General features: G+C 52.3%; 3 protein-coding genes and 1 long non-coding RNA gene across 11 annotated transcripts; 3 read left to right on the top strand and 1 right to left on the bottom strand.

Moving 5' to 3' along the window:
• Positions 4,808 to 13,400, top strand: KXD1 (KxDL motif containing 1). 3 transcript variants are annotated; one of them, XM_013991423.2, is made up of 5 exons: positions 4,808 to 4,905; positions 7,988 to 8,109; positions 9,593 to 9,745; positions 11,428 to 11,474; positions 12,393 to 13,400. In XM_013991423.2, the coding sequence occupies exons 1-5, from the start codon at positions 4,903 to 4,905 to the stop codon at positions 12,620 to 12,622; spliced, it is 555 nt and encodes a 184-aa protein (XP_013846877.1). In that variant the 5' UTR covers positions 4,808 to 4,902; the 3' UTR covers positions 12,623 to 13,400. The 3 variants fall into 3 exon arrangements, with proteins under 3 accessions (XP_013846877.1, XP_003123566.1, XP_005652988.2); XM_003123518.5 differs by having other exon boundaries at positions 4,886 to 4,973; positions 12,393 to 13,393; XM_005652931.3 differs by lacking the exon at positions 4,808 to 4,905 and adding an exon at positions 4,946 to 5,008.
• UBA52 (ubiquitin A-52 residue ribosomal protein fusion product 1) lies at positions 14,189 to 16,899 on the top strand. 4 transcript variants are annotated; one of them, XM_005652916.3, is made up of 5 exons: positions 14,189 to 14,436; positions 15,427 to 15,537; positions 15,787 to 15,873; positions 16,510 to 16,612; positions 16,702 to 16,899. In XM_005652916.3, the coding sequence occupies exons 2-5, from the start codon at positions 15,435 to 15,437 to the stop codon at positions 16,793 to 16,795; spliced, it is 387 nt and encodes a 128-aa protein (XP_005652973.1). In that variant the 5' UTR covers positions 14,189 to 14,436; positions 15,427 to 15,434; the 3' UTR covers positions 16,796 to 16,899. The 4 variants fall into 4 exon arrangements, with proteins under 4 accessions (XP_005652973.1, NP_999376.1, XP_013846730.1 ...); NM_214211.1 differs by having other exon boundaries at positions 14,413 to 14,436; positions 15,424 to 15,537; positions 16,702 to 16,897; XM_013991276.2 differs by having other exon boundaries at positions 14,435 to 14,725.
• LOC106508380 lies at positions 18,440 to 19,490 on the bottom strand. The gene is made up of 2 exons (XR_001305188.2): positions 19,164 to 19,490; positions 18,440 to 19,054 (listed from the first exon to the last, which is right to left on the bottom strand). It is a non-coding gene; the product is annotated as an uncharacterized LOC106508380 (long non-coding RNA).
• Positions 18,630 to 21,376, top strand: C2H19orf60 (chromosome 2 C19orf60 homolog). 3 transcript variants are annotated; one of them, XM_003354143.4, is made up of 5 exons: positions 18,630 to 18,786; positions 18,881 to 18,963; positions 19,284 to 19,488; positions 20,454 to 20,533; positions 21,154 to 21,376. In XM_003354143.4, exons 1-5 carry the CDS (start codon positions 18,646 to 18,648, stop codon positions 21,224 to 21,226), a joined length of 582 nt encoding a protein of 193 aa, XP_003354191.2. In that variant the 5' UTR covers positions 18,630 to 18,645; the 3' UTR covers positions 21,227 to 21,376. The 3 variants fall into 3 exon arrangements, with proteins under 3 accessions (XP_003354191.2, XP_005652989.1, XP_005652990.1); XM_005652932.3 differs by having other exon boundaries at positions 19,260 to 19,488; XM_005652933.3 differs by having other exon boundaries at positions 19,238 to 19,488.

Here is a 21,498-nt window from a genome sequence, read left to right as displayed (position 1 = left end):
AGTCGGATTCGTTAACCACTGCGCCACGACGGGAACTCCCTAGAAGGGTTTTTATGGCTCTTGTTTTGAAGTGGGGGACACTTATTCCTCCATCATTCTACTTTGTTTTAGTCCCAGCAGTACCCTCTTCCAGATCATGTTCATACTTTTGCTTTCCCCAACTCTGCTCCATCCTGGGAAAAAAATTTTTTTTTTTGTCTTTTTAGGGCCGCACCCAGGGCATATGGAGGTTCCCAGGATAGGGGTCGAAATGGAGCTGTAGCCACCAGCCTATGCCACAGGCACAGCAACACCAGATCTGAGCTGCATCTGTGACCTACAGCACAAGTTATGGTAACACTGGATCCTTAACCCACTGAGCAAGGCCAGGAATGGAACCTGCAACCTCATGGATCCTAGTTGGGTTTGTTAACCACTGAGCCATGACAGGAACTCCACATCCTGGGAAGAATTTTGCTTGTTTTGTCCCCAATACCTCCAATAGGGCCTAAAGGAGTTCAAGAGATGAATGAATAATTGAATTAATTAATTAGTAAATGAGTGAGACTCTGGCTTTTGGAGGTAGCTAACAGTGGAGGATGTAACTGGCTTTTGGAGGTAACTTTTCAGATAGGAGCTGTGAAGTCCTCTCCTACAGGAAGCCCTCCCTGACCACCCCAAAGCAAAGCCAGGTGTCCTGATTGGCTGCATCCTTGGTACAGTGAACCCCCACTTCATAGCTAATTTACTTGTGTCTGTACCATCAGTTGATTTACCTTTGCCTCTCCCAATAGATTGGAAGATCTTCAAAATCAGGGAAGGGTATGCTGTTTCTCAGTGTCTTAGCACCGAGGCCTATATAGTGCCTGATACAAAAGGTGGGGGGGCAAGGTATTCAGGGAAATCATTTTGGAAGGAAGGGAGGGAGGGAGGAATGCTGGCCGGCCAGAAGAGGTGATAGGACAGTGGAATTATGTGAGAAATTGCCTGGGAAGGAACATCAAATAAACCTTGGGCTAGTCCTATGTCTGAGGGACTTGGACTATTCCTTGTTCATCTCTGAACCTCAGTGTTTTTATCTGCACATTGGAGTCACTTACCCATCCAGTCCCACTTCTGTTATGGGGCAGGAGGAACTATAAATAACAACAATAATACCTAAACAACTAAACTAAATACAAAGTAATAAAAACAACAATTATGACAGCAATGACTGACAGGTGTCACAGGTGTACACTTTACATGTACTTAATCATCACATCAGCCTTACGAGACAAATACTTTGATGTTTGGAGGCCATGTCTCCGGCTGCATACAGAGTTGCAACTGTCATATCTTCCTGGTAAACAGAACTTTTTTTTTTAGGCTGCACCCCACAATATACAGGGATCAAACTTGAGCCACAGCAGTGACTACTTTGGATCCTTAACCCACTGAGCCACCAGAGAACTGAATTTTTTATTGTTATGACTTGACCCTCTTATCTCCATGCTTCTTGCCTTAGACTGACCTTTGGTATAAAGATCACACACCTTTTTGTCTTTTGGTTCCTGTTTCCTTTTCTTCTTTTCTTTTTTTTTTCTTTTTTTTTTTTTTTTTTTTTTGGCTGCCCCATGGCATATGGTATTTCCAGGCCAGAGATCAGATCCAAGCTGCAGTTATGACCTATGCCACAGCTGTGGAAACACAGGATCCTTTAACTCATACTGGGCCGGGGATTGAACCTCTGCACTAGTGCTGCAGAGATGGCTGCTAATCCCGTTGCACCACAATAGGAACTCCTATCCTTATGTTCTTTATGTGTCCTTTGTAAGCAATATCGAACTAGGTTTTGCTTTTTGACTCAGTCTGCCTATCTTTGCCTTTTAACTGAGGCAATTTATCTGTTTACATTTAATGTAATTATGGACATGTTTGGACTTAAATCTGCCTTTTTATGTGTTTTTCTCTCTGCCCCACCTAGTCTATGGTCCTTTCCTCTCTTCTGCCTTCTTAAGGATTGAGTGTGTATGTTTTGGTAAGACTTTTTTTTGGGGGGGGTCTTTTTAGGGCCACACCCTCAGCACATGGAAGTTTCCAGGCAAGGAGTCAAATCAGAGCTACAGCTGCTGGCCTACACCACAGCCACAACAACTCCGGATACTTAACCCATGAGTGGGGCCAGGGATGGAATCCTTGTCCTCATGGATACCAGTCGAGTTAACACTGAGCCACAACAGGAACTCCTGTTCTAGTGAGACTCTTTGTTGTTGTTGTTTGTGGTTTAAATACATGTTTTTGGTGATACTCACAGCATGTGGAAGTTCCTGGGCCAGAGACTGAACCTGTGCCAAAGCAGCAACCTGAGCCCCTGCAGCGACAATGCCAGATTCTTAACCTGCTGTACCACAAGGGAACTCCTGGTGAGACTTCTTTATCCTCATTTTACAGATAGGGAAACTGAGGCACAGAAAAATTAATTACCTTGTTCAGGGTCACAGCAATGAAGGGCAAGATGAGCCAGTTCTTTTGACCCATTGAGCTTCTTTTCCAGCCAGGGAGCCAGATATTGCACAATCAGTAATGCAGATGGGTATCTAATTGCAGCTTTGATGAGTGCTATGCAGGAAATAAACTGAAAAAAAAGTGGCAGAGAAAGGTTTCCTGTCCCTAGACCTAGGTCTCCCCCCACATCAATGTCCCCATCACTGGGCTAACTGAGCATTCCCATCCCTTCTCACCCTTTTCCTCAAACACAAAAGAGGTAAATATTTTCTTGTCTCTACTCCACTGTGCACAGAACATCTGGGGCCCGCCAAGTCCCTTCTGGCCTCAATGTGCAGCCCCCACCTTTTCCAGGACCCTCATAAATGTTTCCTGGCCTCCAGCAGAGCCCAAGGGGCCCATTAGAAAGCTTGGTTTTTCCAGTCTGTGCCTCTTCTGTTACAACCCGCCAACAGAGCCATGGTTCTTTCTACTTTTCCCAGAAGCCCCCACCCAGGCCCTTCTTAGCACTGGCTGCTGCCTAGCTTGTGGAGCTCCACAATTCTTACAAAGATCAAATGCACACTATGTGCTTTCCTACCATCCTGTCTTTCCCCCCAGCCCTGAATGATTGTCAGCACCTGGAAAATTCCTCATTGTACCTCAAAATTCCATCCAGATGTACCTGCTTCCTTGCCTTAGAATGAGTTCTTATACCCCACTCTTCAGGTTCCTCCAGGCTTGAATCTCTCCTCTTTCTAAGCCAACACTATTCCCTTCAGGGCTGGGAGTGTCTGTGTCAGACTCTCCTTCATCCTCCAAGGCTAGGCAGGGACTGAGTATTTTCTGCATCCTCAGAATATGGGCCAAAGCCAGAAGGGGTGGCTAGAGGGTTTAGTGAACAATTTGTAAAACTGTTGGTTTCGGAGTTCCCATCGCGGCGCAGTGGAAACCAATCCGTCTAGGAACCATGAGGTTGAGGGTTCGATCCCTGGCCTTGCTCAGTGGGTTAAGGATCCGGCATTGCCGTGAGCTGTGGTATGAGTTGTAGATGCGGCTTGGATCTGACGTTGCTGTGGCTGTGGTGTAGGCTGGCAGCTGTAGCTCTGATTGGACCCCTAGCCTGGGAACTTCCATATGCTGCAAGTGCAGCCCTAAAAAGCAAAAACAAACAAACAAAAAACAACCCAAAAAAACAAAAAACAAAACAAACTATTGGTTTCAAGTTCCCACTGTGGCACCACAGCATCAGCAGCGTTTTGGGAGCTCTGGGATGCAGGTTTGATAAGGATCCAGTGTTGCCAAAGCTATGGCTTGGGTTGCAACTGCAGATTGGATTTGATCCCTGTCTTGGGAACTCTGTATGCTGCAGGGCAGCTGAAAAAAAACCCACAAAACAAAAACTATTGATTCAACTATAAGAATATATAGAAATCCTGGAATCCTGGCCTTATAAATAAGAATCCTAGTCATCATTAACTATTCAATGAATGAAGGAAGGAGAGCATGGCAGTGATAATACAGTTTACCCCTAGTTTATTGAGGGCTTGCATTGGACCAAGTCTTTTGTTGCAAGAGATTTACCTGCATGATCTCATAAAGTTAAGCCACTTGCACCAGGCCCCCCCAACCAGGATTTGATAGAACTGGAATTTGAACTCAGATATGTCCAATTCCAGGGCTCTCAAAGAGACTTCCGTGTGCCCAGGAGCATGTGTATTTCTCCCAAGCTCTTGGTAACCTTAAGAGGCAGATCCTGTGTTCACCTGGACTCACAGTTAAACTGAGGACCAGAAAAATAAGATATATAATATGTAACACATATCACAAGGCCTCAATAACTAAGGATAATTAATCCGGAGTTCCCGTTGCGGCTCAGTGGTTAAAGAATCCGACTACGAACCACAAGGTTGCAGGTTTGATCCCCGGCATGGCTCAGTGGGTTAAGGATCCGGTGTAGCCATGAGCTGTGGTGTAGGTTGCAGATGTGGCTCGGATCCTGCTTGGCTGTGGCTGTGGCATAGGCTGGTAGCGGCAGCTCTGATTTGACCCCTAGCCTGGCCAGAAAAAGGTCACCAAAAGCAGAGCAGGGATTTTTGAAGCGGAATGAGTCTGATTCCCAGCCTGGAAAACATAACACGTGGGTCTGGGTCGACCACAGGCCACTAGAGCACTATATGCCCTTGTGGGAATGCCCGCCACTCTCGGATCTCTGTCTTACCACTTACAAAACTGGGCGTGTTTTCAGCCTCTCTCTCCACCCCTCCCCCCGCCCTTCCGGGCTGCCAAGGAGCAGGGTTTTGGAAACTACGCAGGCGCGCGAGGGACTGCTTGATTGGCTATTTGTTATGAACCCCCTCCCCGCAAACAGTAACTGCGTCTAAGTCCCACCTCTTCCTGCCGCGCCTCCACGCACGCAAGTCGGCCCCGGGCACGTTGCGGACACGCGCGCTAGCACTCATGGTACGTGATGACGTTGAGGCGGCACTGGCGCCATCCCGGAAGCGCGAGCAAGGCCGCCAGATGTGCAGGTGCTGCTGCCACCGACGCCGGGGCCGAGTTCAGGGTGGGGCTGGGGACGCAGGGGCTTCTGGGCAGCTGGGCCGGGCGGGAGCAGTCCCCGGGCTGTCGCGGGGTGGGGCGCGCCGCTGGCAACATCTGGACACCCTGCGCACAGGCCTCAGTTTCCCCGGCTGCGCAGTGGACGCGCGGACGGCGCCGTGGGCTGGATCCGGATCCGGGGCGCCAGAGTTGGGGGCGTCTATGTTGAAGCTGTGCTATATCACCCAGAACCGGGCTTTTCCCTGCTTAGGCCTCAGTTTCCCGGCTTCACAGGGGCGGGGCTTGAGGGGCTTTGTGAGCCCCGCCGCACTGGGGGGTTTTGCAGAGCTGGGGTAGCCCAGTTAAATTCTGTTAAATGATCTAGGTGGAGTCGCGGCGTCTCTCTGCCTAGGTGTGTGACCTTGGGCAACTGAGCCCACCTCTCTAGCCTTGGTTGCCTTCGGAAATGATAGTGTCAGTCTATCTGCCTCTCAGGGGTGATTAGGGATTAAATGAAGTGTTTTACAAGTGTTCGTTTGTATTCTTGGAAGCACTGGGGAGACCCTCATTAGAATAGTGATTCTTGGCCCAGTCCTAGGTTTTCTTAACACTCCCCTCGGAGAAACTGCCTGCTACCAGTCCACTGTCTCATCACTATTGGTTTCATTACCCAAAGATAGTGTTGTGAGATTCTGATTCTTTGTTATTCCTAGCTTCTGGATGAGAAGGACCCAGGAGGTGAGGTGACTTTCCTAAGGTCACGGAGCCTCCCTCTCTGCGTGTTTCCCCCATAAATATATTTGGAGCTGGGACTAGTGCCTATACTGGATCATTTTTCACCCTGTATATGGGTCAGACCGATACTTAGTCAGGGAAGGCTTCCCGTGAGAAGCAGCTGGTGAGGGAGTATGCATTGAATCTCTCAGCCCTCACATCTGGGAGCCAGAGACAGGAAAGAGCCTTACTTTGAAGCAGAACCATTTCCCGGGGTCCAAATGTTTTGCCCTCCAGGCCTAGTTGTGGGGTTCCTGCCACATGCCTCTGTCCTTTGAGAGCCCAAGTATCCTCTTTATATATGATCTTTGGAAATGTGGAGGCTGTGAGCGTCCATACCTGGCACACAGTCAGAACAAAATAAACATGGTGATTATTGGGGGCGGGGGAGGGGGGTTTCATCAGGTGTGGCAGTTCATCTCCAGAAGGCACATAAGGCTGCAGACCCTAGCTAGATTCAGAGCACAAATAGATATGTACTCTCAGCCTCTATAGCTTTGGGGAAAAAAAAAAAAAAAAAAAGTGTTAGTTGCTAACATTTGTAAATGAGGCGATTTCATAAGGGGAAAAATATATGTTTCAGTTTGTTTGTTTTGGCCATGCTGCAGCATCCGAAAGCTCCCAGGCCAGGGATCAAGCTGCTGCAATGACAACACAGATCCTTAACCTACTGTGCCACTAAAGAACTCAGCTTTTTTTCTGGAAAAAATCAGAAGTCTGGCAGGAATCAGCTGCTGTAAGAAGCAGTTGTTCTGTCACAGGTGGATACTGAACATCTGTCCAGAGTTTGTGGATCCTGTGGACCGTGGCATTTAAGTTGTGACTCAAGTTCACTGGCTATGTGACAGTGGCTCAGTTCTTCAGTGTCTGAGACTCAGTTTTGTCATATAGAAATAAGGATGATAACAATTGCCAGTGTTTGAAGTTGGTGTCCTGTTTAGCATACAGTAGGTAACAAAGAGGGGAGTAGAGTTAGCAGGCTCTGAAAGCCCTTCCTGATCCTGTGTGTGAATATAATCAATTGCATGTGGGCCTTTCTGTGGGCCATTAAATGTGCAGTCCCTAGAGCCAAGCTGTGTCAGGATTCTGGGTTTTTCCTGAACCCCCTCAGGAAGGTCAGTCCTGAAGCTGTGGCCCCCTCCTGCCCTGGCATGGTCCAGGAAGTCTTCACCTCCTGGGATGGCATCTGTGTGTCAAGGAAGCTGGAGGCTACCAAGCCATCTGAGTTGCTGGGACCCACAGCCTGGCTGCCAGTGCCCCAAGTTCTTGCCTTTAACTTCTTTTTTTTTTTTTTTTTTAAATTTTATTTTATTTTATTGTTATTATTATTTTTTTGTCTTTTTGCCATTTTTAGGGCCACTCCCGTGGCATATGGAGGTTCCCAGGCTAGGGGTGTAATCGGAGCTGTAGCCACTGGCCTACACCAGAGCCATAGCAACTCAGAATCCGAGCCATGTCTGCAACCTACACCACAGCTCACGGCAACGCCGGATTGTTAACCCACTGAGCAAGGCCAGGGATCGAACCCGCAACCTCATGGTTCCTAGTCGGATTCGTTAACCACTGAGCCATGAAGGGAACTCCCGTTCTTGCCTTTAACTTCTAATCCAGCTTCAGAGCTGGGTTTGAAAGGGTCCGTTTGCCTCCACCAAACTAATTTTCCCAATCCTTGGTGTGAACCAGGTTCTGGGCCAGGCTCTGGAGACAGAGCAGTGAGCACAAACAACATGCCTCTGCTCTGTTGCAGCTGACGTTGCTATAGGGGTGACAGGCAAATGGGTCGACTGATAACTTCAGAAAGAGATGTGCCAGTGCAGCAGTTAAAACAAGGTGAAGTGATAAGAGTGACTAGAGTAGGGGTAGCTATCAGAAACCTCCTGGGCGAGAAGGCATTGGAGGGGGCCATAATTTGAGGGTCAGCCATGTATGTTCTACCAGTGGGGACAGCAGGTGCAAAGGCCCCGTGGTGGCAAAGGCAGGGGGATGTGGGAGGAGGGCACATGGACGGGGGAGCTGTGCAGGTGGGAGAAATGAGAGTCTGATGTGCTGGGGTACAAGTTAAAAATATGAATCCCTGTAGTTCTCAAAACATTCCTGAATTCCTGGGATGACAAAGCTTAGGCTCAGGTGCCTTGACCAATTTATGGTCCTGCAGGGTTCCCAGCCCCTCCTCTCCACTTCCCCCACTTCCTGGTACAGACTGAAGACTCTTTCTTCCTGCCTGTTTCAGGCAGCGGAGGAGGAGGAAGAGATGGACCCCCCGGACTCGGCCTCGAGGGTCTTCTGCAGCCGCATCCTGAGTATGGTGAATGCAGACGATGTCAATGCCATTATCCTGGCCCAGAAAAACATGTGAGTGATGGCCAAGGCCTGGGCCCTTGGCGTGGGAAGGAATCCACTTGCTGGCCAGCATTCTTGCCCTGCCCGCCTCTACCTCGGGCCCACACTGGTGATAAAATGAAGGAAATGAGCAAATCCGCTGGCTGGCTCCAAAGTAAATTCCTTCCTGGCCCGGAGGCGAGGCCTTGGCACAGGAAGCGGGGCTCTGGGACTGTTTTGCAGCTGCGGGCAGTTTGGCGGGGGCAGCAGCAGCTCCTGTTCTGAGACCTGGATTGGGGAGACTCGGGATAAGGAAAGGGCTCCTAAGGGATTTAAGGGAGCCAGTCTGCTCACTTCCGATTGGGAACCTGTTCTCTTAGAGCCTTGGCTGTCTCCACAGGGCACTTGTGGTCATTTGGAAGGATAGGGAAAGAGGGCTTTTGCCCTCCTTGGGGCTTGGCACTGTGGCCACTGCAGCCTCACCTTAAATCTGGCCTGCCCTGTGGGGAGTAACAGCTGACACAATCTTGGGTGGAAGGAAGCATAGTCTCTTGGGGCTTCTTTTTATGGCTGCACCTGTGGCATATGGAAGTTCTTGGACCAAGGGTTGAATTGGAGCTGTGGCTGAGGTCTACACCATAGCCTCGGCAACACCATATATGAGCTATATCTATGAACTGCCCTGCAGCTTGCACCAACACCGGATCGTTACCCCACTGAGCAAGACCAGAACCCACATCCTCTCTAAGACAACACTGGGTCCTTAACCTGCTGAGCCACAACAGGAACTCCTCCTGGGGCTTTATTTTTGTGACTTTAAGCCCAAAGCTCTTCCTTACTTCTTGCTTTATAACATAGCACAAACCTTGTATCTTACCTTTCTTGCCCTGTGACAGGGGTGCTGGATATCTTTAGGTCTCAGCAATACACATCTCCCTTCTAATTCTTTAAGTCAGATTCACACTTGGCCCTGGGGAACTCCCAGACTGAGAGGAGGCAAAATCAGACTTGAACCTTCCTGGCCTCATGATGTCAGGTCTGGGCTAGAGAAACAACCTGGGAGCTACAGGAATCAGAAGAATCAAAGAATCTGCTTGAGGAGTTCCCATTGTGGCGCAGCGGAAATGAATCCGACTAGTAACCATGAGGTTGCGGCTTTGATCCCTGGCCTCACTCTGTAGGCTAAGGATCCAGTGTTGTCATGGGCTGTGGTGTAGGTCACAGACTTGGCTTGGATCCAGTGTTGGCTGTGGCGTAGGCAGGCAGCTATTGCTCTGATTGGACCCCTAGCCTGGGAATCTCCATATACTGCAGGTGCAGCCCTAAAAAGCAAAAAAAAAAAAGAATCTGCTTGAGGGAGAGAATGAAGGCTACCCAAGAAGGGCACACATGATTAGGGTTTTGAAAGTTGAATAGGAGTTTGCTAGGTTGCTCAAACACCAGGTGGAGCTCCATAGGACAAGGGAATGGTCCCTGGAGGCTGAACAGAGGAGTTGGTGTCCTCTTTCTGCCCCAGGCTGGACCGCTTTGAGAAGACCAATGAGATGCTATTGAACTTCAACAACTTGTCAAGTGCCCGCTTGCAACAGATGAGTGAGCGCTTCCTGCACCACACAAGGACCCTGGTGGAAATGAAACGGGACCTGGACAGCATCTTTCGCAGGATCAGGTGGGTGCTTGGCCCTCCAACTTCTGCCTCCCCATCCAAGCCTCAGGTTACTCTCCTCTTCAACGAGGGCCATTCTCTCCACATAACAGGGCAGTAGGGGGATTTAGCTCATTTGTTTTATGAGTCTTCAATGTATACTTAGTATTGGAGAAGATCTGAAAACTTTAGACTTACTGAATTTAAATTTTACTTCTTTTTTGAAAATATAGCATAGCACCAGACCCAGGATGCATCAGGCAGGCTGGTGCAGACAATGAAAGGCTAGCCTCCTGTCCTCCTTGGCCTTTGCCCAGGTCTTTTGTCAGGAGGCAAATGAGAATGCCAGGTTTTGGGGGTACTTTTTTTTTTTTTTTTTTTTGGTCCTTTGAGGGCCGCACCCACGGCATATGGAGGTTCCCAGGCTAGGGGTCTAATCGGAGCTGTTGCTGCCAGCCTACGCCAGAGCCACAGCAATGCCAGATCTGAGCCATGTTTGCCACCTACCCCACAGCTTGAGGCAACGCCAGATCCTTAACTCACTGAGTGAAGCCAGGGATCGAACCTGCAACCTCATGGTTTTTAGATTCGTTTCCGCTGCGCCACAACAGGAACTCCAGGGGTACTTCTTAAGTTGGCGTCCCTGAGGACAGGGACAGATGATGTCCAATCCGCAGCTACACAGAGTCCTGGACAGTACCTGGAGCTCGCATCATCACTGCTGCCGTTAACAACTGCTGCTGGGGCACCCAGGTCTGGAACAAGCTGGCACTGCAGCTGTATTTCTGCCCACTTGTGCCACTTCCTCTGTTCCAGGGGCAGCTGCACCTGCTGGCAGTGCAGGTGCCACAAATTGAAGGCACCCTGTTTCCTTGACCAAGCTGTGTGCAGAAATCACAAGACAAGAGTTCCCGTTGTGGCTCAGCAGCAGTGAACCTGACTAGTATCCATGAGGATGTAGTTTCAATCCCTGGCCTCATCCAGTGGGTTAAGGATCTGGCATTGCTGTGGGTTGTGGTGTAGGTTGCAGACACAGCTTGGATCCTGCATTGCTGTGGCTGTGGCTGTGAGGGCGGCAAGTGGCAGCACTGGTACTTCAGGGCCGGGGGTGGGGTGGGGGTGGGGGTGCTGGTTGCCCATAGTCAGGGGTGAGAGATTGCTCTGAGGACCCTTTTGTACTTATTTGTAAACAGAACTGTGTTACTTCAGGTAAAAAGGAAAAACACCAGCAGGTTCAAGATGGAAGCAGGTGCTTCTGTTTCGTGGGTGCCCATATTCAGTATTTGGGGTTTGGACAGTCAGCACTCTTGGCCACACACAGACATCCTCCCCATAGGGATGGAGAGACAGTCTGGGACGAAAGTCACCCCAAGGAGAACTTATTGAAGAGGGGGCAAGGGAGGCTTCCTGGAAGGCTGTCCTGGTAGAAGAGGGATAGACATAAGGCACTGTGGGCAGAACCAGTGCTGAGGGCACTCAGAAGCCACGTGACAGCTGGGTAGCTGCCACCCATCCTGGGGGTGGGAGGTCCGCAGGGCTGAGTGCCTGGGCCTCCCTCCTGCCTGGAGCAGAGTGTGGCAAGCAGTCAGGGGGAGGTCTGCCCACTCCTACCTGCCCAGAGCTGGGAGCAGGGGTTCATGGCCTGCACCAGGTGCAGCCAGTCCACTCAGCAGGTTCAGCCCTGTGTGCCTTCCCTTCCCCCACAGGACACTGAAAGGGAAGCTGGCCAGGCAGCACCCGGAGGCCTTCAGCCGTAAGTGTCACCCAGAGCTCTTGCATCCTGCTTCTGGGCTCTGCGCCCTTGGATGCTGATGCCCTCAGCCCAGGGCTGGCTTCCAGAAGGTCACCGCAGGCTGACACCAAGCCCAGGCCCTGGTGGGCAGTGGGTCCAGAGAAGCTGGGGGCAGGGGCGGGGGTGCCGGCCTGGTCTCAGCAACCTGCTGAACAGGTGTTGGGACCAGAGTCTCCTCCCTCATGGGAGGTCACATGAGGGGATGAGGACAAGAATGATGACAGTCCTGGGAGTGCCCTGGTGGCTCAGCAGGTCAAAGATCCCAGCATTGTCACTGCTGTGGCTCAGGTAGATCCCTGGCCTGAGAATTTCTGCATGCCACGGGTGTGGCCAAAAAAGAAGAATGATGATAGTCCTTACCCCAGTGAATGTCATGTACTTCTAGGGGCCAGGCTATGAGGTGTAGGCTGTGCCCAGAGGAGCAGTGACTTGTCAGAGGGAGGGCAGCATCCTCCATGCTGAGCCTCTGTCCACCAGTCTGCTGAATGGGCCAACAGCTCCCCACCCCAGGGCCACAAAGGCCACAGGCACAAATAACCATAGGAACATAACCACAGGCATGAAAGCAATGCCATCATTCCCAGTTCCTAGAGCAGGGAGCTGAGGCATGGGCAGGGGAGGAGCAGACCCAGGTGACACAGTCAAGAGGGCAGAGCCAGGCCCAGATACTTTACCCCAGGGCCCATCTAGGCCTGACCCCAGAGAACCTGAGTCCTTAACCTCACCTTGAAGAGGGACCTCTCATGCACTCAGGCCTCTATAAAATGAACCAGGTCCCATGGGGTTGGGGGAGCCATCAGGGGTCATGGGCCCAGTTAATTCCTAATCACAGTGACTTAGCATGGTGACTAAGCCAATTCCTGGGCCTCCTTCCCCCAGACATCCCGGAGGCGTCCCTCCTGGAAGACGAGGATGAAGACCCCATCCCTCCCAGCACCACAACAACCATTGCCACCTCGGAACAGAGCACAGGCTCATGTGACACCAGCCCTGACACAGTCTCGCCCTCCCTCAGCCCTGGCTTCGAGGACCTGTCCCATGTCCGGCCTGGCTCCCCTGCCATCAATGGCCACAGCCATACAGATGACGAGGAGACACCAGGCGAGTAGCTCTCCTCCTGGGAGCTCCAAGGGGTCTCAGAGCAGCGGCAGCACCAACCCCACATGTCTGAGGTGGCAGCAGATAGCCCTGCCCCATGATGGTCAGCTCTGCCTCCCTATTCTGTCATTTGGGGCCCCCTGGGGGACAAGGCTCCCTCTCTGGAATATGGAATTCCTGGGGATCTTTCATTCCCACCCCTTCCTCACTGAGAATATCTCTCCTCTGTAGACCCCTCTGCCAGGCCAGGGGACAAGCAGCCCAGCTGGAGTCATTGGGTTGGGCTCAAGGAAACTTCCAGAGCCAGGCCTGTGATCTGTTCTGAACAACACTCAGATTCCCAGAGACCAGATCCAGATGTCCCCTGCCCCAGCACCCTGGTCAGGACCTCCTCAAGGCGGCCAAGCACTGTCATGTCTGAGTTCATCCTAGCCCATCCCTGCATCTACAAATTCTTGTCTCCTTGCTCCTCCCTCCAATGAAAGTATTCAGTACTTTCTTCAATCATTAGCTCAAGGTTTCTGAGACAGTTGTGGAAGGTTCGAGACAGTTGTGGAAGGTTCAAGGCAGAGATTAGCCATCCACTTGGCCTCGAACCTGGTAAGGCCCATGTTTCTCTGACCAGAGGTGTGGACTCTGAGGGGCCAGCAGGGCTCTTTCGGGGCCTCTGTGGAGCAAGCCGAGCCACCATGGAAAACAGAGTTAAGCAGAATATTTTTGTACCCGATGTTTACAGATGCTGTTGGGAAGTTATCAATAAAAAGACTCTGTTACAAAGGGAAGACTGTATCTAGTAGTGGCTTCCTTCTATTCTTGGGCCCAACAGCTCAGAAGGTGGACAAGATGGTTATGGAGAGCCAGGCACCACTGGGCTAGTAAGATGTGGCTGCTTTGGGTAGAGTCTTTGGTGGGGACAGCCATAATAACCCTACTTCCTATCGCCGCCTAGGCCTTGGCATGTGCTATTCCCACTCCTCACAAGATTATTCCCTTACTTTCCTGAATAATTCCTTCTCCAAATCTCAGCCCTAAGGTGGGCTCCTAAGGGAGCAAGACTGGGTCTCATTCCCCAAGAGACATTCTCACACAGTCCCCTCATCTTGAAGCACTAAGAAAGTATGCTATTAAAGCCCTCTTCCCAGATTTCTGCTTTTGCCTGGTCCAAGGTTGGGGGGTGATGGCACACGCTAGGAATGTTCCAGGAAATAAATGAGGTAGGCTGCCAAGCCCACAGGTAACATCTCAGTCTTCACCTCTTTCCGGCGCTCAGCACTCTAGCTGTTGAGTTCCCAACGTCCTATACTCCAAACAGGACTCTGGGTCCCACCTCATTTTCTTGAGTGAATGCACCACTCCACCTGCTCCCCCTGCTCCTGTAGGCACCGCCCTGAAATCCATCTGTGTACAGCGGCCAGAGAGTGTCCAGTGACTCCCACAGGCCTCGGCATGTTCCGGCCGCCTCCTGTATGGACTCGTGCCTCTTAGACCCTCTTCTTAATGTCTTTGTTTAAGCACCAAATAGTCTCCCCTACTCTGTTCAACCGCTACTTGCGGGGAGTCTACAGCCAGCAGAAACACCTGGAAAAGCGCGGCAGTCTTCCTACGTGCCTTGAAGGGCGGGGCTCGCCCCCGGAAGCAGGTGGGCGACGGTGGCCCACAGACGCCGTGGCTTCATTCGCCAGCACCCAGCATGGGGCGGGGCAGGATGCACGGCGCGGATTGTGACGCAAGCGCGCAGCGTGCTCGGTGCGCAGGCGCTTTCGGCGGCGAATCGCCGGTTTCCGGTTCCGCCGCCCTTTTTCTCTTCAACGAGGCGGCCGAGCAGGTCGGTGGCGGCGGTCTTGCGGTTTGGCCCCGGGCTAGGGTGGGCGATAGGCTGTGGGGGAGCGTGGGGGCCCAGGCAGCGGAGGGGGTGCCCGGCACCCTTCTATGCGGGTCAGGCTTTGTGGGGTGGCTTGGCAGGGTGCATTGGGTCGGGGTTGGGAGCCTGGACTGGGGTTCAGGAGGGGAATCGGCCTGTGGAAGAGGAGCCTGCTGCCGGCCCGAGCTATCAGACGAGGCATAGGGGGAAAAGGCAAGGACGTGTTCCCTGGGATAAGTTTGATTTAATAGGGGTCGGTATTTTTTTTCAATTTTATTGGAATATAGTTGATTTACGATGTTGTGTTGTCGGGATAGGTATTAGTTATGTAACTTTACTTGGGCCAGGCACTCTGCCAGCCCATTTAAAAATATCAAGTGCCTGAGTTGGGTCGCTACCTATTTCCATTTCTTTATCTGTAAAGAGAGTTTGGTAGTGGCGACCATTTGATACTATTGTAAACAAGTATTAGGCACGTGGTTAGTTATTTATGGATTGAATCAAAGGCAGGAAGTGTGGTCTGAGAATTAGGCCATTACCCAGAAGGAAGCGAGAGTTTTAGGTTTGTGAGTTTGGAAATAGAAGGACTGTGGTGGGGGGGATGTAGTGTGTGTTGGGGAGATGCTATTAAGATGGGATTCCCACCCAGATTTCAGGAAGAGCAGGGACTGCCAGAGAAGAGAAAGGCTGGGACTTCCAAACCATGCATGGGAAAATATGCTTGGCAAGGTGGTGCCGTATCGCTGTACTTCTTATTCTAACTTCAAAGGAGAAGCTAAAGGCGTGGAAAGGGTGGATGGAAAGAGGTACTGGGGCATGCCTGCTGTTGAGGTTATTGCAGGCATAGGGCTGGCAGTCTGAGAGACTAAGGTTGGCAGATTGTGAGCTCAGACTGCTTGGACCTGCAGTGCTCGCCACTCAACCTCTCTCTTTTCTCCCCATTCTTCCCAGCAGACGCAGAGATGCAGATCTTTGTGAAGACCCTGACGGGCAAGACCATCACCCTTGAGGTCGAGCCCAGTGATACCATTGAGAATGTCAAAGCTAAAATCCAGGATAAGGAGGGTGAGTTGGGCTAGGCCTGGGTACTCTGTCCAGTAGGGAGCTCCTCAGCCCTGGGGATCTGCTGTCCTGTGTGGACGGATGTCAGCCTTGCTAGTGCTTCCCCCATGTCATCTTGAGGCAGCTTGTCGTCTTTATCAGTTTCTCTTTTAACATATTAGGGGTAATCCTGGAGCAGCTCTGTGGAGGGAGGGGAGTGCTGCCAGTAATATGCTTACCAGATCCTCTGTAACTGAAGTGTGCTCTCTCTAGGCATCCCACCTGACCAGCAGCGTCTGATTTTTGCTGGCAAACAGCTGGAGGATGGCCGCACTCTCTCAGACTACAATATCCAGAAAGGTATTGGGGCGAAGTGGCTAATAGGACTTCAGTGAGACCTGCGACCCAAGAAGAGGCACTGACAGCCTCTTTGGCACCAGAACAGGGCCGCAGGGGGAGGGGTGGTTATTAAGGGTGAGGACCTGATAGAGCTAGAGAGTGTTGTTTTGTAAGATAACTGTTTTCATCACTGGAAAGCATCTTACGATCTCCACCTGTGTTTTCAAATGGCAGTGGTTTCACATGTTTTTATTCACCTTTTTTAAAAATTTAAGTTGTGCGTGTTTTAATGTGACAGCTACTGTAAAAAAATCAGCATCACTTTTTGCAGTGAAAGATTAGCTATATTGCTTAGCAAAGTAGAAGGCATCACTTATAATTGCCTTGCCTGTGGGGAAACTCAGATGGACACCACTTTTGGTATATACTAGTCTCAGACCCCCCCTGAGAACTGGTGGGAAATAACAGGATGCAGGTGGTGGGGTGGAATGGGGTGGTGTGTCCATCTACACATAGAACACCCCGGAGATTCTGATGTGTCCCCATCACACTTGAGAAGCTCTGGTCTACAGGGTGGTGGAGGCTGCCCTGCACTTGTGGAACTGAGGTGCTGGGCCTAGGCTTAGTTGCTGTCTCTCCACCCTTCATTTCATGTAGAGTCCACCCTGCACTTGGTGCTTCGTCTGCGAGGTGGCATCATCGAGCCCTCCCTCCGCCAGCTCGCTCAGAAATACAACTGCGACAAGATGATCTGCCGCAAGTATGCACTCTCAGATGTGGGGGCTGGGCTGGCCTTGGTTTGGAGGGAGTCAGGGTGTGCCCTTATCACTTCTTCTTGTCTTTGTTCAGGTGTTATGCTCGCCTGCATCCCCGCGCGGTGAACTGCCGCAAGAAGAAGTGTGGCCACACCAACAACCTGCGCCCCAAGAAGAAGGTCAAATAAGACCTTTCCACCAGCTTCTCCTTTGTCTGCAGGGCAGCCTCCTGCCCAAGCCCCATGGCCCTGGGGCCTCAATAAAGTTTCCCTTTCGTTGACTGGAGCAGTAACTGGTGTCCCTGTGGCTGGTCTGTCCAATGGGGAGGTGGTTGAGTGTAGGTGTCTCCCCTAGGGACTTGCTATTACCCAATTTGTCATAGTGCATGGGGGTCCTTTATCCTGGGTTCCAGCTGTATTATCTGTAAAATGGGCCATGGTCCCTGCCCTTCCCATCTGAAGTTGTCATAACCACAGCACAGGAAAGTTTGAGCCACACATAGCCTGCCCATCTGGGTTATGTTATCTATAACCTGAGAATAGACTAAGCCTAGTGTCTGATGGGGTCTGGTCAGGCACATTGACAACTCTCATTCTTGGGCCCTAAAGGTGTTCAAGTGTGGGCAGGTAGAAAGGAACACCCTCATCTCACATAAAACACCTGTTCTCAGTTTGGACTGACCATTAGCTTCTGGGCCCCACCCAAGACCAATGATGTTTGGGAAGGGCAGGCCCCAGCAAATCGGGTGAGGGTTGTAGTTCCCTGGTAAGACAATGCCTTTTTTTTGTCTTGCAAAAATTGGAGCTTGTAGATGACAACCCAAACCTAGACAGTGTTTCCTAAAAACAGCTGAGGAGTTCCCGTCGTGGCGCAGTGGTTAGCGAATCCGACTAGGAACCATGAGGTTGCGGGTTTGGGTCCCTGCCCTTGCCATGAGCTGTGGTGTAGGTTGCAGACGCGGCTTGGATCCAGCGTTGCTGTGGCTCTGGCGTAGGCCAGTGACTACAGCTCCGATTAGACCCCTAGCCTGGGAACCTCCATATGCCGCGGGAGCAGCCCAAAGAAATAGCAAAAAGACCAAAAATAAATAAATAAATAAAATAAATAAAAACAGCTGAGACCTGGAGTGTCATCTAAAGGCTGTCACTTAATACCCCAGGTGGTTGATTTTCATCTTGTTCAATTACCCCCTTCTCTTTAGGCCAGGCTACCACCATTTTTCTCCTCTACCCCATGAGCTCTATCTCCAGCTCCCAGGCCTCTGTGGTTAATATGAACCCCTGCTGGCCTCAGCCCTGCCCCAGACTCCCACATCAGGGCCTTTGCACAGGTTCTCCTAGCTCATTTCTGAGTAGTTCCCGGGGAATCTGCTGTGGACTGGGTTCCAGTGACTCCAGTGTCAACTTGCGTTCAGATTGTACTCTTTTTTTTTTTTTTTTTTTTTTGTCTTTTCTAGGGCCATACCCGAGGCATATGGAGGTTCCCAGGCTAGGAGTCTAATCAGAGCTGTAGCCACTGGCCTACGCCGCAGGCACAGCCACGCAGGATCCAACCTGTGTCTGCGACCTACACCACAGCTTGAGGCAACGCCGGATTCCTAATCCGCTGAGCAAGGCCAGGGATCGAACCCACAATCTCATGGTTCCTAGTCAGATGCGTTAGCCACTGAGGCATGACGGGAACTCCAGATTCTACTCTTGTCACAAGCTTATGGCATTAGATGACGGATATCACCTCAGGTTCCATTCCTTATTTGAGTGGAGATGGGATGTGAGGAGATGGAAGTCGAGCGTTGACATCGTATGGAAACAAACCGAGGAATACCCTTGCTCTATAGTGAACCTGTACATTTCAAGATCAAAAATGTTAAGAAGGCAGGCGCTGGACGGAAACAAGGGAGTGGGGGGTGCTTGGAGAGTGTCAGGACAGAGAAGCTGGCTGTCTTCGCTTCCCAGTCTTCCCCAGGATCGCTCAAGTTTTTCCTGCCGCAGGCTGGGTCTAGAAGCCTCCGGGCCTCCAGGGGGCGCCTGGCGCAGCGATGCAACCTGCTCCCGGGCGGGGCCAGGGCTGCGCAGTCATGATCACCGCCGAGGCCGCGGCAGAGTCGGCTGTCTCCGCGGTTCCTGAGGCTGCGGATAACACGGGAGGCCCGGAAAGAGAGGAGCTGGTGTGGCCTTGGGTGAGCTCGAGCCCGAGCGGGAACAGGCATGGGGTGGGCGGTGCAGGCCCGAGGGCGCCGTTTTCATGCCCCAGCCCTGCCCCCCGCCCCATAGAAAGATGCCCCGATCCGGGTGCTGGTACAGCGCATCCACCAGTTGCAGGCTGAGCGCGCGCAGGCCTTCCGTCGGCTGGAGGAGTAAGTGTGGGCGTAGGGGAAAGGAGAAGTCGCAAGGTTCAGCACCCAGCCCGCTCGCGGGACGGGTGCGCCGTGGGAAGAATCTGGGAACCTGAGCGAACGCAGTGTCAGAGGTGGGGCGGGATTTACAGGGAGACCAGATCTTTCCCCCTCCCCATGCGCAGGGGTGGGCCCGTTTTGGGTTACCCTGCGGTACTCACAACGTCCTCCATACTCTGGGGTCCAGGGCAGGGACACTTCTTGGGGGGCTTTCAGGTGGTCGATTCGGGTGCAGGGACTGAGAGCTGGGACCGTAGCCTCAGGACCCCCACCTGCCACAGAGGCCACCGCCAGTACCTGAGCAGCGGCCCGCCTTACGACTTCCCGCGCTACCGGAGCACGGTACACGAGGTGACCCAGGCTTTCACCGCCGCCTCTCGGGAAGTGCTGGCGGTGGAGGCGGAGCTGACCGGACCCCGACAGCAGCCGCTGCTCGCGAGCCACGTGCGCAGGCTGCAGCAGCTGGAGGAGACGCGCCTGGCCACGGTGAGGCCCCGCCCGGCAGCAGTGTGTCCTACTCTAGGGCTTGTCTCTCGGGCCTTGGCCCATTGGGCGCCACTTGGGGGAGGGGCCAGATTCCGTCCTCTCAAGTCCCGCCCCTGGCGCCCCAGAATCCACTTCTTCTTGCCCCCACTTTAGTCGTCCATTAAGGTTTCACTGGAAATTTTCAGGTTTAGTCCCCTCTTGTCTGCCTCCACTTACATCCAGGTTTTTTTAGCCCCAGGACACGCCTACTCTATCCCAGACTCCGCCCCTACCGCGCTCCTTCTTCTCTGGCTTTTGCCAATACCCCAGATGTGGTACTCAACCCCCTGAAGATTGGGGGCCTTGAGTTTCCTGGCCGTGTCCCAGTCCCATTCCGAGTAACCTTAGACTCCCACCCTAGGTTCTGGGCCGGCTCCTCCCTCTAGGTTTCCATGGCCCCGCCTACTCTGCTGATGTATTACCATTCCCAGTCCAAATTCACCTCAAGCCACGCCTGCATCATAGTTTACATTGGGATTCCCATCCTGCACCGCGCAGGGACAACACGGGTTCCTCAACTCGCTGTGACACAAGGGAACTCCTCAGTCGAGGTTTTTGGCCTACATCCACCCTGGGATTATAAAGCCCCGGCTGGTCCCTGAGACCCCACGTACTTCACCCTGGACCACCAATCACTGGCCGAGATTTCACCACTATTTCCTTTCCCTGCCTACATGAGGCTGCGCCTGTGCTGTGCTCTGCACTGATTCTAGGGCCCGCCCATTCGGCCTCTGGCCTCAGGAGCCCCCTAAACCTAACCCCAGATTCCTCCTGGGCTTAGTAGCACCCCTTGAGACTTCAGCTTCCTATGGCCCCACCGTGGTGCTGGCTTTCCTGGTGCTTCAGCATCTTTTCCTAACACATGGGAGGGCAGGGGGATGGTCTGCCAGCTGTGACATCCTCCTTGCTGCCCACCCCCCAACTAGGTGGCCCTGCTACAGCTGATGGGGACACCAGAGCTGACTGAGCAGGAGGATACCATGCAGATGGACCAGCTGAAGATGAAGTGAGCGCTGTCCCCATGTTTGGTTTGCACACGCATCCTTGGGCACCCATCCCCAGCCAGGTGTGCCCCAGGGCTGGCAAGGTCAGGCTGTGCCAATCCTCTGAACCTGCACACAACCCTTAGGGTGCGCACTCCAGAGTCCTCATCTGGTGGCTCCTAGATATACATTCCCTCAGCACACATGCCCTACAGTTGCACACCAGACTCACTGTACATCTCTAGGGCATGGCTGTGCACCTCACATGCTCCAGTCCTGCTCACATGGCTCAACTTGGAGCTCAGACAGTCACCTGGGCCCCACCAGGCACACATCTGCACATTCTGGCCTCCAGTCCCCCAGGCGCACAGATGCACACCCACTTAGCATCTGTCACAGTCCCTGAGCACACGTTTCTGATGGCATCCACCCACCCAAGATGGCCTTTTCTTTCTATCCCTCTGACCCAAGGGACCACCCCTCCTCCCAGGCACCCAAATGGTCCTCCCAGCTGCTAGTGCTGCCTGGAGGTTTGGCGGCAGGCAGGAGGGCCCGGGGCTTGCCACAGCCCCCTCAGAGCTGCGCAGCGGCAGCTAATTCGCCCCATCTGGGTTTTATTTATAGTTCCCATCCACTCTTGTAGGGTAATTAAAACCATGGAAGAGATCAGCGAGGTTCTTCAGGACCTCAGGTTTGACGCAGAATCTGCTGAGTGATGGTGGCGCCCCAGGGATGAACCGAAGATGAGAAATGGGGCATATGGCACCCTGCCCTGACTGCCAGCTGGTTGGGGTCACACCCCACCAGGCCACTGACCCTCTTTGAGTTTGCCTCACCTCTCATAATAAAGAACCTAAAAAACCTTATGTCTGCAGTTGCTGTACGGTCTCCATGTCCTAGGGTGGGTTCCCACAAAGCCAGGAATGGGGGGGGATGCGAGATTCCACCCCCCCATTACTGTAGAAGCTAGTATTTGTTGTTTTGAGAA

Source organism: Sus scrofa, chromosome 2, assembly GCF_000003025.6.
Source record: "Sus scrofa isolate TJ Tabasco breed Duroc chromosome 2, Sscrofa11.1, whole genome shotgun sequence".
In the NCBI taxonomy this organism is placed as follows: Eukaryota; Metazoa; Chordata; class Mammalia; order Artiodactyla; family Suidae; genus Sus; species Sus scrofa.
This window is presented reverse-complemented; position numbering and strand designations above follow the sequence as displayed.

What these genes read in the sequence shown, in the direction of transcription:
- UBA52 (XM_005652916.3), top strand. Translation starts at nt 15,435, where the DNA reads ATGCAGATCTTTGTGAAGACCCTGACGGGCAAGACCATCACCCTTGAG. An exon ending in AGACTACAATATCCAGAAAG is followed by an intron (nt 15,874 to 16,509) that starts GTATTGGGGCGA and finishes CATTTCATGTAG; the next exon opens with AGTCCACCCTGCACTTGGTG. An exon ending in GACAAGATGATCTGCCGCAA is followed by an intron (nt 16,613 to 16,701) that starts GTATGCACTCTC and finishes GTCTTTGTTCAG; the next exon opens with GTGTTATGCTCGCCTGCATC.
- KXD1 (XM_013991423.2), top strand. An exon ending in ATCCTGGCCCAGAAAAACAT is followed by an intron (nt 8,110 to 9,592) that starts GTGAGTGATGGC and finishes TTTCTGCCCCAG; the next exon opens with GCTGGACCGCTTTGAGAAGA. An exon ending in GCACCCGGAGGCCTTCAGCC is followed by an intron (nt 11,475 to 12,392) that starts GTAAGTGTCACC and finishes TCCTTCCCCCAG; the next exon opens with ACATCCCGGAGGCGTCCCTC.
- C2H19orf60 (XM_005652932.3), top strand. Translation starts at nt 18,646, where the DNA reads ATGCAACCTGCTCCCGGGCGGGGCCAGGGCTGCGCAGTCATGATCACC. An exon ending in AGGAGCTGGTGTGGCCTTGG is followed by an intron (nt 18,787 to 18,880) that starts GTGAGCTCGAGC and finishes CCCGCCCCATAG; the next exon opens with AAAGATGCCCCGATCCGGGT. An exon ending in GCCTTCCGTCGGCTGGAGGA is followed by an intron (nt 18,964 to 19,259) that starts GTAAGTGTGGGC and finishes CTGGGACCGTAG; the next exon opens with CCTCAGGACCCCCACCTGCC.